The 16,086-nt window shown below is 39.2% G+C and overlaps 1 protein-coding gene across 1 annotated transcript in view; it reads left to right on the top strand.

Annotated features, from left to right (window-relative positions):
• ZFHX4 (zinc finger homeobox 4) overlaps positions 1-16,086 on the top strand; it is a 214,214-nt gene that overhangs the window by 11,152 nt on the left and 186,976 nt on the right. The window contains 1 exon segment of the mRNA XM_056130418.1: positions 12,890-15,540. Within this exon segment, the coding sequence (XP_055986393.1) occupies positions 12,936-15,540 (2,605 nt within the window). The 5' untranslated portion in view covers positions 12,890-12,935.

Raw genomic sequence — 16,086 nt, 5'->3', positions numbered from 1 at the left:
TTTGTGTTTATTTTCAATAGCTGAGTTTAATGTAATGCTTAACTGAACAGCATTTAATAAAGTATATCTGTCTACATAGATCTTCTCAGTAGCAATGCCCCTCTCTCTGACGAGGGAAGGAGGTAAGTATTAGGCATCCATATGACTCAGGCAGGGGAGAAAATGGCACCCATCTCATATTTTCTTATTGTCAGATACTTAGATGGCATCTCAGTGAATGGTCTTCCACCTCATTATCTGCTGCTTCTGCATCACATGTTGCGTTGGTTCTTAGGGGTTTCTGATGTATAATGAATTTCAAGTTTTTTGCTATGAAGCAAATTGAGTGGAACTTGTTTAAAAATAATTCAGTTCTTACTTAAACCACAGGATCTCAGGAGTACAGACTGTCCAGTTAGTACAATAATAGGAGAAATCACCATGCACATTGCAATATTGAACTTAACTCAGCTTTCTTGAAAGGCTTTGTACTAAAAGATTTCCCAAAACTGAATCAAATGTCATAAAAATACCTCTCTACATATGTGGAATTATATTCTATGTCACAAAAGAGTGCAGGTGTTGTTATATGACATCATTTTGGTCAAAGTGTATACACCAGCGTTGAGAAGAGAATAGTAATCATTCAATAATACTATGGACTCATTAAATTTCTTGATAAATTTTTTAAGTTCTGAATCTCCTAGCTTTTTTAGAGGAGGATATAGTTTCTGTATATACTACTGGTTAGTCAATGGAAGACTACCCAGGTTTGAGAAAGATAATGAATAACTTTTAATAACAAATCTTGACCATCAAAAAACTAAAACCTGTTTATAATTTTAAATTGTTTATTCTTAGTGATTTCCCAATATAATGTATGTGTGATGACCTTTATAATTATTTTGATATTGGTGGGTTTATCATTGTATTTGCATAATAGATTTCCAGTTTTGAGTGTGTTTTTCTTATTACTTATAAATGTATGCTTCATAATCATTGTTAAAGTTTTACTTTAAAATGATGGGTTTGCTTCTTTCTCCTCCTGTCATTTTGTCCTCAGCACTGATATGGTCCCCTAAACACCAACAGGAATGATCTTTGGGCACAGAACCAAGGAATAAACCCTGAGCATAGCTAGATGTGGCTCAAAAACAAAAATTTAAAGAAAAAAATTATTGATCAGAAGATAGTACAGGGATTAAGACATTGGCCTTGCATGTGGCCAGACTGGTTCAATCCCAGCACCACATGGTTCTCAGTCACTGCCTGGCATAGTGTAAATCCCACCTCTCTCTCTCAAAAAAAAAAAAAAAAGAGATTGTATGATTGTCTATATTCTGGTAATTTATGTGACCCTGAACTTAAATAGTTGATTTGAAGTAATTTAAGGCCAAGCATTTCTTGTATATGGATATGATAAGGACATATTTCTCTCCTTCCTTCCTTCCTTCCTTCCTTCCTTCCCTCCTTCCTTCCTTCCTTCCTCCCTCCCTCCCTCCCTCCCTCCCTCCTTCCTTCCCTCCTTCCCCCCTCCCTCTCTCCTTCCCTCCTTCTTTCTTTTTCTTTCTTCCACACCCAATGGTGTTCAGGGACTATACTTGGATCAGTGCTCAGGGCTTACTCCCAGGAGGTCTCAGGTGATCACATGTTGCGGGGAATCCAAATCAGGAAAGTTTATGAATATGAATCATGCACTTAGCCTGTTGAGCTATCTTTCCACTCTGATAAGGGCATATTTCAAAGAAAGAAAACAACTAGCACCTTAACACTTTTCATGATGCTTGTTTATGTGTTCCTCAAATAACTTTCAGCTTCAATTGACAGTGATACCTGTGTCTGTTTAATCACTGTATTCACTGTAATGGACATTACTGGCAAATCCTTGCTGACTAATAAATATATATTACATGAATGAGAAAAGAATGGTACTTAACATATATGTTTATTTAAAAACTTAAAGCATCCAAGTCTCTCTTGGAAATTCCATAAGGAAAACTACCTTCCAGAGCAATATACATGGGTCTTATGTTAGAACCTTAGACTGTTGCAATCAGAAAGGAAATAGCACAATTCTTTTTTAACAGGCAAGGAAAGTGAAACTTAGAGAAATTCCTGGGCAATTGCATGTAACTACAGAGTATAACTGATGAGATCTAATATAATATGTATGTGTGTCCTTTTACAAATTATTTTATGTCTTTTCTCCTTTGTTGGCTTAGCTCCTCCCATATCCAAAGTTGCTATAATATTAACATAAGGAGAATTTCTGTCACGTTATAGATTTCTCTCTCTCTCTCTTCCCCTCCTTTCTTTTTCTTACATGTGATTTTAATCCAAGCTAAGGAAGAATTTTAGTTATTATAGTTTTTATGATGACCATAGGCTAAGCAGACTGCTCTGAAATCGTAAAATTAAGCTGCTAGTGATAGGACAAGAATTATCTGAAAGGTGAAAACGTGCAGGAAAAATGGGGTGGGTCATGTAGTTCTTGAAATGAAGCAGGGTGCAGATTAGGAATCATTATGGCTTGCCAGAAGTTGCTGGTCAGAGAAGCCTGTTTAAGTGCTCACTGTCAACAAGGAAGTCATGGCAGCACTTAAAGTGGCTCACCTCTGATTTATTCATAAACCTCACATGAGCACTTGGCTTTGTTCTTGCTCTAGTAAGGGCGACTCATGCCAATAAGAACAGGAATAAAGAGCTCCTTGCATGGTCCAAGAGTGAATAGCACTTTACCTCAAAGCCTGACCTCCTTTCCTGAGGTCTGTTATGCTACGCTTGCTCTGATTGGCTATGTGTCCTCAGATGAATGGCAAGAGGTTCTACTCCACAGTATACAGAACAGGCACTATGTAACTGGAACTTGGGTTATAACTTCACAGAAAGATGTGGTATTTATGTTAATTTGAAGGCTTACCTTTCCCTTTTCTTCGAAGCTTGAAGGGTTTCACAGTAATAAATAGCTGGCAAAATATTGCTTCCTTCTAATTGAAGAATACAATTATCTTGGAGTGAAACTGGGTTTGACATTCCCTTCCCCCAATAAAATTAATTTAAGGAGATTTAATAACACAGGGAATTAAGGGTTCTAGAATAAAATATGTTCCACACAGGGGGCAAAAACAAATAATTGTTTTTGTCATGCGATTAGCCGTGTTTATCTCAGAAACTCTATTTGTCCCTCTTCACACACTGCTTTGCTCCAGTGTCTCATGTTGAAGGGAAGGGACCTTTAAGAAGACAGGCTGGTTTGCACTGGGGCAGAGGTTGAATAGAGTTTCTTAAATCCCCAGAGCAACATTTAGTTAATGCTGGTCTTTTTTTGTTTTTTCCTCTTCTTTTTTTCTCCCCTGGTCCTCTCCACTCTGGTTTCTCTGTTTGTCCATTTCTTTTCTCTGATGAAGTTAGCCTCTTACCACTTAAAGTGCATATATTTACACGAAAATTTCCTCAAATTTTCACAACACATTAACCCAAAAGAGCCATATTAAGAGATGGTGATGAGAGTTAATGATATATCTGCAGATAAAGCCATTCTCCTGTGCAATCACATCAGAGTCATCAGCTCATTTGTCATGGCTGAAGTGAAAATGTCAGGACCAATGAGTGTAGGAGTACTGAAGGGGGAGAAAGGGCTTTGGGAAAGACTTAGTTTTTTTGCTAAGAGTTGCCCATGACATAGAGTTAGCTCCAGGAAAATACTGGGATTAGCCAACACAGTGTGCAAAACCTTTGTATACAAAATTAGATGGGAAAATGGAAAGGTGGGGGTCATGAGGATAGATTTCTGAAGACTTGTTCTATGGTGCAGCCCAGAAACTACGGAAAAGAACCAAGTGATAAGATGATGATGATGATGATGATGATGATGATGATGATGATGGCGATGATGATGATGATGTGTGGTGGAGGGATCAAATCCAGCACTTCACACCTGCATGCGTTCTATCCCTGACCATGTAAAATATATTTTTAAGTGATAGGCTGTATTCAGGTTAACTTATTATAGCAAGATTGAAGTCATACATTATGACTTTTATTTGAAGTCTAGTTGCATTCGAAGAATTTTGACTTTCACATAAGAATTTCCAGGGAGATGCTATGGCACACGAAGATAGCATTTAAGCAGAAAGTCTTTTGGAGAGTATGTTAGAATGGACATTATTATTCAATTTAAATTACACTGATTATGGGAAAGTACTTGTCGCATTGAATTTATGCAAAACCACGACACTCAACTTTGTTTACACAAACTTTATCTTGCACTTTTAATTGAAAAGCAACTTATTTCCTTTAGCTACTGCAGTTCTTATCTTTGATAGACCGATACTAGCAGATTTATTCATTTTCGGTCTAGTGAAATGTTCTCTTTCAGATAATGTACCCATACAACCTTTTCTTGTTTAATTCTATTGATTTACAGTGTTAAAGTGAAATAATCTGATACCTGTTTCCTGCCCTTTGAGTATTTGTCCTCAAAGAGGCTGATTAGTTTTTTCCCCCAGCTCTTTAGCTGTTTTAAATGTATAATTATCATTGCATGTCATTTGATAGCTGCACTAATTGCTGCCAACTATTGTCTGTTTGCACTTAATGCTGAAACCTGATCAACATCCTGCTTTCGTTGATGTTTGGTGGTAAACTTTAATTAACTCTTATTGCATTGAAGAAGAGTTCAGGCTTGGTGCTAACTAATCATTTACCTTCATTATGTCCTGACAGCTCCACTTGTTCTTGGCCCTAATAGATACACCAGTCAGTAAATAAACCTGCAAACCTCATGCCTTGTAGTTACTCCACACTGGTATTTTGCTTCTTAAAGTATAAGATAATTGGGCTCAGATAATTATTTATTTAGTTTAGTATCTCTAGTTCTGCAGACACTAATCTTAATTGCTTCTTTCATGCTGGACAATTTTATTTTAATAGAAACTGTAGATTTGAGATAACATTATTCTTTCAACATGGTTCCTATGAACATGCATCTTTTGAATCAATACAATTAAGCTTGTCTCCTGTTGGAATTCTTGTCATTATTTTTCCTGAAATACTTTTCCTGTAATGATATTGAAGTTAAAGTAATCAGGTTACCAGCAGATCATGTAAAATTCAACTCAAAATTGCTGGCTGCTTGATTTTAATTTGTCTGACATCGAGTTTGTTTGAAAAGGGATAATATGTGGGTAAACCAAGGAGCTTATAATAATGGTTGACATTTGTTTGTTTATAATGAAATCTAATTAAAGTTCATATATTTAAAACACAAAAGTTAATTACTGAATTGCTCACTCCACTTATGGACAGCAGTCAAATTAACTTTTAGGGCAAGATAAAGCAAACATACAAACAACAACAAAAAACTCCCACCCAAACAAAACTTTTTTCATAATAGAAAAATAGCCAGCAAATATTAGTGATCAAACACAAATTGCGAATATGTCATCCAGAAGAAAACCTGGCATTCTGCTTTATGCTATTTCTTTGTGCTATGAGTGTAATTCTCTATTATGTTAGCCCTCTGTGGTTTTTAATATAAAAGTATTTAGCACGTTAAAATAACCCGTAAAAAAGAGACTTATATTTGATAAATTCTAGGAATATTATAATAAGAAGCATTTGATAATGATATGCAAATGATGCATGCAACTTTCTTCACTAAAACCAGATTTATATCATGAGAAATCACTAAAATCATTGCTCAGGGAATAGGAATGTTTGCTGGAATACCTGTGCTGTGATAAGTTTTATAAAGAAAATAATGGTAATTTTGGCTGGCAAAGAACGACATTTAAAAAAACATGCTTACACTATTACACACCAGTACACTTGTTACATTGGTTATGAAATTACATTGTTGGGAATAATGGAATAGATACAATTACATAATTGTTTTCCCTTCACAGATTTTTCTATATGTAGTTCAATAATAAATTTTATATATGGCCAGGAAGAGAAAGAAAAAAACTTGCATAAGTTAGATTATATTGTCTTCATATTTTGTATGAGATAAGTATGTGTGTGGAATGGTTTCAGCTATTCTGGTAAACAGCTTTTGGAATTCAAGTATTCATTAGCTGTATATACCTCAATAAAACCAATTAAGATTAATTTTTAAAATGTTCCTATGTGACAACTTAAAAGCATTATCAGCTGAATGCTCTTAGACTGTGAGTGTGCCAGTGAGATTAGTCAATTACATCTTAAAAACTAAAACTCTAAGCATATGAAAAATAAGACAATATTAACAAATTTCAAATTCATAAATTCTTGATGTGCTTCATATTTTTTCAAGGAGAGCTAAGAGTTTTCACTTTTAAGCTTTGTTGTTAGCAATGTAATTTACTTGAACTTTCAAATATGGTTGGGATTCAAAGTGAGATGCCTGAGATAAGAAACTCTTTTTGAATCCATCATTGAGATGCTTTGTAAAATTGAGCATGCTTTACATAACCTTTTATTATTTCCAGAGTAAGTTGCTATGTATTTTAATATAAAACCTGTTTTGACTTGTAGGTGCATATGTACTTTGGGAAGAAAAATTAAAGCATCATACATTTGTCTCTAATCCCAGTTTGCATGAATGAGACAAAGGGAAGATGATTTATACTTAAATGAGACTTGGTCACTAGTATTCAGAGATCTGTTTTTCTTTTTGTGAAGAAAGCACCAGAAAAGTCAGTATATTCTCATAGTATTTGGCAAACAACAGCTTTCTAGTAATTCTTTAGCTGATTAGAACATCCTTACCCTTTAATGAAGCAATCACTACAAAGCCCCAATGTCAGCTGGAATACTAGCAAAACAGTATCAAAGACAGAATCAGAAAGAGGCATTGAACATAATTACAGTTCATGTCCTTGTCTCACACCAATGCAAACTATTCATTTTCAATTAGAATGAATAAGAAAATTAGAAATCAACTAGATTGGTTAGAAGTACCAAAGTTTGTTTATAGAGGATAGCTAACGAACGGGTCCATCTTGCACACTGATTATGAAATTTTCCTGAAGCAAACAAGTAAAATGAGTCATATAATAGCGTAATTTGGTTAAGAGGAGATTATTGATTTCTCTCAAAGGAAAGTAGCTGGAGTTTGATTAAAGTTGTAAAGAAAACTGGGTAAAATTCCTGTTTCCCACAACTAATCAAATTAGGAATTATTAGACTCATTGGTAAAGTGCACCTTTCCCCTCTTTAGTTCTCCATCACATATGCCTAATCATGAGTAATTGTTATATAAAGTCCATGTAGGTTTAAAGATGAGGGAAGTAATGAGGGGAAATGAGGGTGGGAAGAGTGGGAGAGGAAGAGAAGGAGTGAGAGAGGGAGAGGGAAGATCTTTCTGCATCGATCACCAGGGTCTTGTTTATAGAGAAGGAAGTAAATCTGTATTTAATAGCTAATTTAGATTTTACTGAAAAAAAAAAGAGGGGGAAATGACTTATTTGACTGGCACATTCATGTTTGTCTTCGGAAACTTTCCCTCTTTAAAAATCTGCTTGTATTAAATGCTTAATATATTTGGTTACATCCTTCTATTCAAACTCAATTACCTTCTCCCCTTTGTCGTGACATGGGTGGAAAGATTTTTTTCATGCCAGGAGAGGTCGTCACACATTCTTTTGCAGTTCTCTTCATTAATTCCTTCTTGCAGAAGCATTTTCTCTCGTGCTGGGAAGGTAGAAGGGTGTAACAGAAGAGCCCTGAAACATCAGCAGGAAGCTCTAAGCTGGTTAATGCAGTATAATTGTCTGGACATAGACTGGTCTTTGTTTGTGTGGTTCACTCTGAATCAGCTGTAATTAACTCCAGAGTGTTTCCAGATTGCCAGCAAAGAAAAATTACAGCTTTTCTGTTTTAAATTGTAAAGCTCACAAACATTAACTATGCAGATTGCTTTTACTTTGATATATTTATATCCTGCAAGATTTAAAAAAATCGTTATTTGCCCCCTCCACCTCTAAAAATATGCTTTTGTAAAGTCATTTGTTTGATTTCGTGTCTATTGGAACATAATGTGTCCTTCATAGTTGGGTGCGAAACTTTTTGCTTAATATTTTCAATTCTTTGACATCCTCGCGAATTTGCCTTCTTTCTTCTTGGCTTTTCCAATACTGTGATGGGAAAGGAGTAACGCAATCTTTTATGCAGTACTAAATGTATACTAAAATACGCAAATTGCAGAGAAAAATCACTAGCTCAACTTAAAAGACGGAGATCAAAGATGTGTTCTGACGTAACTGCTACTTCCACACAGGTACTTTACCTGGGTTTTGATATATCAAAAGAGAGACCGTGAGAAAAGGGCAATTCCACGACCCTCTTGGTCATCACACCACGCCCTTTTAAAAACCTCTGTACAGTAGTTTGTAATTATGAATTCCAACATGGACAAAAATGAGGTAGTTGTGTGAACTAATATAGCCTGGTGCACAAAAGATCTGTCAGCAACTGAGGCACACACACACACACAAAGTCCAGCCAAAAATCTTTTTTTTTTCTTTTCTGAATTTAACAATAAGGAATTTAAGCCTCAATGTGGCTTTTGCGACCAAAGAAAAGAAGCTCTTGGTGTCTGCATAATACCACTTTGATGGATTTTTTTTCATCAGTTCTCTGTACGTGGCAACAAATAAACAAGTATAATTATACTTGTGAAGGTCTATTCATTGCTTTGTCAGGATTAGATATATGTGCCGTTTCCACACTGCGCCTCTCTTTTGTCTTTGCCTAACTCACTATGACATATTGATAGAGGATTTGGAATGGGGAAAAGGCCACAGCAGAGACAGTGATGACCTTTTGGAAACTTGATATAATTCAAGGATATTTATTTATTTTCTATTTTTTGTTATGATTTGTAACTTGTAACCAAAATTCTCTCCTAAGTGGCAACTTTTAGCCTGTTTAAAATGGGGTGAAGAAAGACTCCGGGTGTTCTGAGATGGCTAAAGAACAGATGAGAATAAAAACAATAGGCTAAGGAGCTCATTGGTCTTCTTTCGCAGCACTTGGCAGAGTGGCTAACTTAGCATTCTTTCCCCATTATTCTGTCCTCTTGATCAGATCTCCTTCTTTTTAATCATTTCACAAACAGTGTCTCACTGGACCATTGAGGAGGGCTGGGACAATCTCAATTAAAAAACAGAGGTAAAACTGGCCTCTCTGATTTGGGGGTTCTAATGGGAACGCAGCTTTCTGAATGCAGAGGAATTCTCCTATTGTTCAGAAAGCATCCCCTTTCATTAGCCTGACTCCTTGTAGGTGGGTTTGGTCATTTAGCAGAGCAGAATTTAGGCAGCAGAGACTGCAGAGCGAAAGCAAGCCAGAAAGAGCAATAAAAGTTCTTTTCTGCACATCGCCCATTAGTTCCCAAAAAGGGATTTACATGATCAGTGTCACTGATCTTGAGGGTTACTGAGAATTCCCCAAAAAGTGTTCACACATATTCTAAGCAGACCAGCAGGTATGTACTGTGAATTTAGCATTAAAATTATTAGGTTTTTCTCTTTGCATTTCTTGAGAAGTCTGTTGATTTTTAAAAACTGAAGATTTGGCAGCAGAGCTTAGATGTTGATGAAATGGAAACTGGTTTTAATGGTGGAACAAGTTTTATAGTAAATTTACTTGTTATATAGTAACTTGGGGGTGAATTCTGTAGTTTTAACTGAATGGTTATCTTTGTGGTCTCTTTACTGGGACTAATAAAACTTTAGTGTAAATTTTCTGAATGGGTCATATTGGAAAAAGAAAGATTTCACCTGTCATGGCAGTGAAATCAGTTAGCATCATATTCAGTATCACTGATTCATATTGATCTAAAACACTTTAACTGCATGAGAAAATATGATTCAGAATATACTGGTAAATATTGTCATGGTCATAGTTGAACTAGCTATACATTTAAAAGTTAGGTAATATATTGCTGCTGTATTGATTTGGATAGTTTTGTTGTTGCTTTTAGAATGAAATGTAAATTGGATTGTATGAAAGGAAAAGTTTTGGCTTAATTTTTGATTAATATGTAGCTTCTTTAAAAGAAATTGATATGCAACTTAGTGTAAAAATATGTGGGAGTATTATAACAAAATCTGTCTGACCATATTGCTTTGACATGTGGTTAGACTCTAGTTTTCTTTCCAGAATTATTTTCTATATAGCATTAATATGACATTTTTTTGAAGTTTCATCTGATCTATTACGATAAAATTAAAATTTAGGGTCTGTTTGATCTAGAGAAGTATTGAGATGATACATTGCAGAATTCATTTGGGATCTAGCCAAAATTATTAACTGCACATTAAATGCAACTTATTTCAGGTGCATTCAGTGTGCTTGTTTTTGTGACTGGAAAATGTTTATAGGGGAATAGATGAAAATTCAGTTAAAACAGTAATAAGAATAGCTCAGACATTTCTTATAAATCTGTATATAACTGTTCTCAGTTTTGTAACTAAGGTGAATTTTCCTTTCATACGTCACTCTAACTTATCTCATTGTAGGGAAGAAAATAAAGGTGTACAGCTTCTGGAACTTTGCATTTTAATTTAGTCTTGAATCTTAGAAGCTAGGATTTTGAATTTAGTTTTACTTACTACCTTGTGTGTATGGAACATGTCTACTCTTTTCCTATTTTCCTCATTTTCTTTGGTAGAGCAAGGGATCATATTCTAGGCATTTTGACTGCCATCAGTATATAGACTTTGTGTACAGTTAGTAAAGGCAATAGCAAACATAAATGTTTGTGGGCTAATTAGAAAATTATTCATCACTTATGTTTATAGTTATATTAGATTATTTCATAGAGTTTCAAAAGCTGCATGCACGCCATGGGGATAATTATCAGTGGTTGTCCCCATGATAATTATCAATGAAGCTCATCAATGGTTAAAATTACACACTAAACTTTGTGATGTTTGATTTGTAGGCAATACGAGTGTCACTTTAACCATTGTGGATACCAAAACAAATTTTTATTTCATTTTCAATCTATGCAGATCTTGTGATGTATTCTAAACTGATCACTTCCTCTCTGATTTAGCTGACAAGATTAAATTTGATTATGTGAAGAGAGTATTCAGGAGTTATTCTTCATTCTTAATATGCCAATGACCCTCAGTGCTGTCTTTATTCAACATGAACCTTTGAGAAGGAATATCTTAAAGCATTTAGTAATTCTAGTGATGCCAGGGTATTTTTTTTTCTTTTATATTTTTCTTTTTCTTACCTCGCTGCCACTGTGAAGTCTACACAATCAGGTAGAAGGATAGAAGGGGCAAGCTGGGTGAGGCATTGGAATGTTTATCCCACACCATATAATAGATCATTTAATATAGTGATGTCAAGCTTCTTTCTTTCAGATATTGTCAGGATACACAGAAGCACTGGTTCTTTTAAATTAAAAGACTATTTGCCTTGAAGTTATGAGTGTCTTCAGTTTTAAGATTTGAAAGGTTGCTTACTGCTTCCTAAAATCAAGACAGCACTTATAACATAGGCTGAAAATAAACACTAAAGTTTCAGACTACTCAACCGTTGTGTACAGTGCCATCATTCTGCAAACGGAGAGATCTGCAGGGACTCACAGAAGCTTAAGCTGTAATCAAGCTGCTCTAACAGTAGCTGAGGTTTGCAGACACACACACAAGTGGGCACACATGCACACACACACATGCAGAGACCTCCACACACGTCCACACATGCACTTACCCCTACACTCACCCACAAAGAGAAGCTTGTGTGTGTGTGTGTGTGTGTGTGTGTGTGTGGTAACCAATGTGTACTCAAGTTCCCTTTGGTAACTTAACTTGGCTGGCCAGAAACCGATGTGACTTTGTAGAGTGTGTCTTATTCTCAACACAAGTTGTTTAGTGTCTAAGATACCCACGTACAGGAAGAAAGGGAGGGAGGGAGGGAGGGAGGAAGGAAGGAAGGAAGGAAGGAAGGAAGGAAGGAAGGAAGGAAGGAAGGAAAAAAGAAAAAAGGAAAGAAAGGAAGGATGGCAACAACACAAAGATGGAAGTACTGCTCATGTATGATTTGTTAAGCCAGGGGAGATGTTAATTGAGGTAGTGGTTGAGGGATGGGAAACTCACCAGTATTGATAACATCAAAATCGTATTTGAAATAGTGTTCATTACGTATTGCAGTGGGAAAGAAAAAAAAACCTGAGTGAATGTGATTGTCCCCTAGGATGATAGGACTGGTTGCAGTAAATATTAATTTCTGTTCTGTTGCCCATTGAGGTGACTGAAGTGTGGGGAAGAATTGTGATTGGTGCTTAATCAGGGCTAGCCAGATACCTGCTGAGAGCTTTTGCACAGGGAAGATTTGTAGTAAGCTGATTTACTGGCAAAATGAAAACCAGAGAAGAGTTGGGTCTGGGCTGCCTCTGACTAGAATATTTCTAATTTTAAGCTTCCTTTATTGTTGGTCTCCATTCCCCCTTCTAGCTACTGACTGAAAAAGTAAAAGGTAATTAAAAAAAAAATTACAAATTACTGGTGTGGTTCTTTGATTCCTGCCATCATCAATGAAAGCTATTTACATTTCTGTCATGGTATGGGGGTGAGGGTGGAGAAAAGCCTTTCTGCTTATTGTATACCTTTTCCGAAACTGGAGATGACAAAAATCAGGATCACCGATATAAATTTTAGATTTATGACGACTGCTCACAGCGATCTCAAAAACACCTTGGCTATCTAGGCAAGCCTGTGATAGCTATCTACATTATTTTGCTACATTTATACAAAGTCTGCCTGTGATAGATAGGTACGCTGGGCTTAAGTTTTTCCCCTCACCTTTTTAGATAGTCAAGTTTACAGCTGCTGTAAATTAGTGATGGGCTATTAGTGAGCTGTGTCATTATTTAATAAAAATGGCTTCTCTCACCTTATTTTTTATCCAGGTCCCTGACAGGCTGGATGAAATGAGATCCCCATGTAGCAATTGCCATGGAAACCTGTGACTCCCCTCCTATCTCAAGGCAGGAAAATGGGCAGAGCACATCAAAGCTATGTGGAACGACACAACTTGATAATGAGGTGCCAGAGAAAGTTGCAGGGATGGAGCCTGACAGGGAAAACAGCTCCACCGATGACAACCTGAAAACGGATGAGCGCAAAAGTGAAGTCTTGCTGGGTTTCAGCATCGAGAATGCAGCTGCCACTCAGGTTACCTCAGCCAAGGAGATACCCTGCAACGAATGTGCCACTTCCTTTCCCAGTTTACAGAAATACATGGAACACCACTGCCCCAACGCCCGCCTGCCTGTCTTGAAGGATGACAACGAGAGTGAAATCAGCGAGTTAGAGGACAGTGACGTGGAAAACTTAACCGGGGAGATCGTTTACCAGCCCGATGGGTCAGCATATATAATCGAGGACTCCAAAGACAGTGGGCAGAATGCGCTGACGGGGGCGAGCAGCAAACTCTTCTCCACGGCGATGTTCCTGGACTCCCTGGCCTCTGCCGGAGAGAAGAGCGACCAGTCTGCTTCTGCGCCCATGTCATTCTACCCACAGATCATCAACACTTTTCATATCGCTTCATCCCTCGGGAAACCATTTACGGCCGATCAGGCTTTCCCAAATACCTCAGCATTGGCAGGAGTTGGTCCTGTGTTGCACAGTTTCCGTGTCTATGATCTCCGACACAAGCGAGAGAAAGACTATCTCACCAGTGACGGCTCGGCCAAACACTCCTGTGTGTCCAAAGATGTCCCCAACAATGTGGACTTGTCCAAATTCGATGGTTGCGTGAGCGATGGGAAGAGGAAACCCGTCCTGATGTGTTTCCTGTGCAAGCTGTCCTTCGGTTACATCAGGTCGTTCGTAACCCACGCTGTGCACGACCACCGGATGACCCTCAACGAGGAGGAGCAGAAGCTCCTCGGTCATAAATGCATCTCCGCCATAATACAGGGGATTGGCAAAGACAAAGAACCTCTTATAAGCTTTCTGGAACCAAAAAAATCCACTTCTGTGTATCCCCACTTTTCTACTACGAACCTCATAGGACCCGACGCGACCTTTCGCGGTTTATGGAGCGCTTTTCATGTTGAAAACGGGGACTCTCTGCCGGCGGGCTTTGCTTTCTTGAAGGGGAGCGCCAGCACCCCCAGCCCCGCAGAGCCGCCGCTGGGGATCGCCCAAATGCCAAAGGCTGAAGTGAACCTGGGGGGGCTGTCCAGCTTGGTCGGGAACACCCCACTTACCTCCGTCTCCCTCAGCCACCCGTCATCCGAGTCGAGCAAGATGTCAGAGAGCAAAGACCAAGAGAGCAACTGTGAGAGGCCGAAGGAGAGCCCCGTCCTCCAGCACCCCAACGGGGACTGCCCCGTCAAAAGCGAGCCCACCGACGCGAGGGACGAAGACGAGGAGGACGCCTACTCCAACGAGCTGGACGACGAGGAAGTATTAGGCGACCTCACCGAGAGTCTTGCGAACAAAGATTTCCCTCTCTTAAACCAAAGCATTTCTCCTTTATCATCCAGTGTGCTAAAATTCATCGAAAAGGGTACCTCGTCCTCCTCCTCGGCCCCCGGGGCCGAGGATGCAGACAAGAAAAAAACGACGGCTGCGGGCCGGGCCCCTGGCGGGGTGGCCAACAGCTACGGGGTCAGTGGCAAGGACCTGGCCCCCGAAGCCAGTGCCAGCAAAGACGGTGGCAGCGCTGTGGCCGTGCACCCCAGCGACACCGCCAGGGGAGATGAAGACAGCTCGGCTACTCCTCACCAGCACGGCTTCACCCCCGGGACTCCTGGCACCCCGGGGCCCGGGGGCGATGGCTCTCCAGGCAGTGGCATCGAGTGTCCCAAGTGTGACACGGTTTTGGGGTCGTCGAGGTCCCTTGGGGGTCACATGACCATGATGCACTCAAGGAACTCATGCAAAACCCTCAAATGCCCCAAGTGTAACTGGCACTACAAATACCAGCAGACGCTGGAGGCCCATATGAAGGAGAAACACCCCGAGCCAGGCGGCTCTTGCGTCTATTGTAAGACTGGACAGCCTCACCCCCGGCTCGCCCGGGGCGAGAGCTACACGTGTGGCTATAAACCCTTCCGTTGTGAGGTTTGTAACTACTCTACCACTACCAAAGGCAACCTCAGTATTCATATGCAGTCCGATAAGCACCTGAACAACGTTCAGAATCTCCAAAACGGCAACGGCGAGCAGGTGTTTGGCCACTCGGCCCCGGCCCCCAATACGAGCCTCAGTGGCTGCGGGACACCTTCTCCATCCAAACCCAAGCAGAAGCCCACCTGGCGGTGCGAAGTCTGTGATTACGAAACCAACGTCGCGAGGAATCTGCGAATTCACATGACCAGCGAGAAGCACATGCATAATATGATGCTTTTGCAGCAGAACATGAAGCAGATCCAGCATAACCTGCACTTGGGCCTGGCCCCGGCAGAGGCGGAGCTGTATCAGTACTACCTGGCCCAGAACATAGGCCTGACCGGCATGAAGCTGGAAAACCCCGCCGACCCACAGCTCATGATCAACCCGTTCCAGCTAGACCCCGCGACAGCGGCCGCTTTGGCACCGGGACTTGGTTAGTATTCACTGCTTTTCTGCACAGTTGTTAGTTTCTAATCACATTTTGATTTGGCATGAGGCGCCCAGATAAAGTAGTGAACGCCAACAAATTGGGGACAGTTTACTCGCAAGGGACTTTCTCTTTAAGCTGGATAATCAAACCATTTGTGCCTCACTTCAACCCAAAATTAACTGTAGCAAGGAAGGAGTTAAGGAATCGAGGGGTACATAAGAGAGGCCAGCAAACTTTGTCTTCACTCAAGGTTGATGAACACATGCTAATTTGATCAGGTGTCTGCCATCCTTAGCTACACGTCTCAAAGTCGGTAGCATCAACATCAGCGATAATTCCCAAACGTATCAAGCATGAACCTCAAGAGGTTATGCCACTGTCTGTAATCACATATGTTTACGCTAATTCAGAAAAGAAAAATCTTTTGGTGTCTGTGATGATTGAAGATAACTAAATTAACAGTAATGTAGTTACCTGATCCCAGGTATTTGGCAGTATCAGGCACGCACACAGAATTAACCCAAACTCATCAAGCTTTAAAGACAAATT

Source organism: Sorex fumeus, unplaced genomic scaffold (assembly GCF_029834395.1).
Source record: "Sorex fumeus unplaced genomic scaffold, SorFum_2.1 ptg000002l, whole genome shotgun sequence".
NCBI lineage: Eukaryota > Metazoa > Chordata > Mammalia > Eulipotyphla > Soricidae > Sorex > Sorex fumeus.
Note: the sequence above shows the minus strand (reverse complement) of the source record. Positions and strands in the feature narration are given on the sequence as shown.